Source organism: Tigriopus californicus, chromosome 8 (genome assembly GCF_007210705.1).
Source record: "Tigriopus californicus strain San Diego chromosome 8, Tcal_SD_v2.1, whole genome shotgun sequence".
In the NCBI taxonomy this organism is placed as follows: Eukaryota; Metazoa; Arthropoda; class Copepoda; order Harpacticoida; family Harpacticidae; genus Tigriopus; species Tigriopus californicus.
The window spans coordinates 5,739,862-5,742,263 of NC_081447.1; the positions used below are offsets into that span (position 1 = coordinate 5,739,862).

Below are 2,402 nucleotides of genomic sequence, written 5' to 3' on the forward strand. Positions count from 1 at the left end.
TTTCTTTCATTCGCTCAGACATTTTTCTTTTTAAGTGTGGTGACAATTATGAGATTCCCTTCGTGCTCTTTATATTAGCATCAATGTCGATGTCTCATAAACCGTTCAAAAATGAATTCAACATGACAATTCACTCTCCGGCTGACGGTGGTAACTAAGCTCGGAAATATTGCTCGAATCAGAAACTTTAGTAATATTATCGAGTATTAAGGGAAAATAGCGGAACGTTGGTTCTCGGCTCCATTTGTCCTAATCTGATGTAAGTTGTTGGTTATTCAAACAACGTTATTTTTTTAACTGACCAAGAAAATTGTTTTCGTTAAGCTTAAAGCAAATCAAGCTTTCTTTGCTTGCGATTGAGAAATGAACCCTAGTTGATTTGAACTTCGGACGAATACTTCGAGAAGTTGATACATCTTATTTCTGTTGAGCTACTAACCTATCGCGGACAATTTTTGCTTGAAGTCCTTTTCTGTCGGTCTCAATTTTTAGGACCCTAAAGCTAGCGAATCATGAGAAGTTTGTTGTCAAAGCTCCCCCTATAGTAATAAATCCTGGAGGAAATTGGTCTTCACCCATCGCTAAGGGTGCCTCTCACTCATCACTGATTGGCTTTCTGACATTAGCTCTCGTAAATATTACATATGGGGACGTTTAGGCAAGCTCTGGCAGGTTCGTTTGTTTGCTGGTACCAGTGTCAGTGATGCAAGTTTGGGGCTTCAAACACGTTTTTGAGAGGCTGACCCTTCTTTCACATTGCTATATGAGGAACGGTCAGTTTTGTTAAAACCAGTTTGAAAACGTCAATTTTGCATCACTAGCATTGGCAGGCAAGTTTGTTTGGTGGTACCAACGCTTGCCTAAATGTCCGAATAGCGAGATTTTTAGGTCGAGTTGTGCTGATTGTTTTGCTGATTCGTTTCTGCTGGAGTCTGTTTTTTGTCTGAATGAAGCCCCCCCTTCATTTCAGCGGGAACGTGACGCAAGATCAACCAGTCATCGCCCCCTGGTCCACACCCCACGTTCAGATCCAACCTTGATACCCCTTCGACTTTGAGCTGAAATCTATTTTAGAGGTCGTGGTTCGTCCGTATCCACTGGTTTGGTCGATCAATCTGTCCCCGCTTCTCCGGAAGCTAAAAAAATCCTTCGCTGACCTTCATCAGTAAAAATGAGCCCTAAGTAATTATGAAGCTTATTTTATGACTCTGAGGCTGGTCTGAAAAATCGTTTAGTAAGTGAATGAGCCTGTCTTCTCGTCAAGGATGACCGACACTCATTGTGTGAATGAATGATGAATAAACGTGTGCCGACTTTGTATACATGTTTGTCATTTCATACTCTACTATAATTGCTTCTAGTTTTGACCTTTCTATCTTTTCTCTTCTTCTGAATGAATGAGTGATAATTCTAATCAAACAAATCTCCCTTTTCAGATTTGTCGGCACTTGAATTTTGTGCTGAAGGTCAATGTAGAATAGTAGTTCCAAGGTCAAGGATGACCGATCAATATTACAGGTATCATTACCCCTATTTCTCTTTAAGTCGAATGAGCATATCTAAAATTCGAATCCCAACCACGTCCAAGCCAATAATGCGGGCAATGTTAATGGTGCCTACTCAATCTCAGCTTCACCAAGAAGTCTGTGAAGGTGACCTGAACCGGGTTGATAATTTTCTAGTACATCTTCCGGTATCTGAATTCTTGATCGAATGAAATGAGAGTGAATGTCCATCCAAATGCAATAAGATTGTGTGTTAATTATACTGTATGCGTCAATTTCAGAGTCCTTGGTTCTCCATCCTTTTATACCTCCTCCTCCTCCTCCTCGTTCTCTCCACGATCCGATGAATGCCAAAACCAAGTTACCCCCACCACTCCAATTTATTCGAAAAGGCGTGAAAATGAAGATTATGGGACGAACAAATGCAAACCACTTCAACGAGGATCGCCTCCACTGTGCCTTACTGTCTCAAATCCGCTGATCCAATCGATTGGATAGTGACTTATCTCATCCAGATGAATATTGAGTTCCATATTCGCTGTCCCTGAAACCTTGCTGTGATAAATGCATACATATTTTGAGCCTGTAAACAGATGAAATATCTCGTCTAAGAAACAAATGATATTGATTGATTGTGGTTTTTATTACTACACGCTAAAGTGCTTAAGTGATTTAGCCTCTCTAATGGCATTTCAAGGGACGGCTGAAGACCAACCGGCCCTCTACTACCTATGACAAAAAAGGATTCAAGTGAAAGTCGTATTCAGAAAATTAGACTGGGATTGCAAAAGTCGCAAGTCTTTCGTTGTCCACTTATGAAGCGTAGGGTTGCTCGTCAGAGAAAAAACGTTAGTCAGTATATAACTTGTTTGTTTGTTTGTTACAAAGTCAGATGGC

The 2,402-nt window shown here is 40.5% G+C and overlaps 1 protein-coding gene across 1 annotated transcript in view; it reads left to right on the top strand.

Moving 5' to 3' along the window:
• Positions 1-1,320, top strand: part of LOC131884848 (importin subunit beta-1-like) — a gene marked incomplete in the record, with an annotated part of 6,110 nt that extends 4,790 nt beyond the window's left edge. The window contains 1 exon segment of the mRNA XM_059232739.1: positions 971-1,320. Coding sequence (XP_059088722.1) covers positions 971-1,040 — 70 coding nt within the window.
• Positions 1,321-2,402: the final 1,082 nt, after the last annotated feature.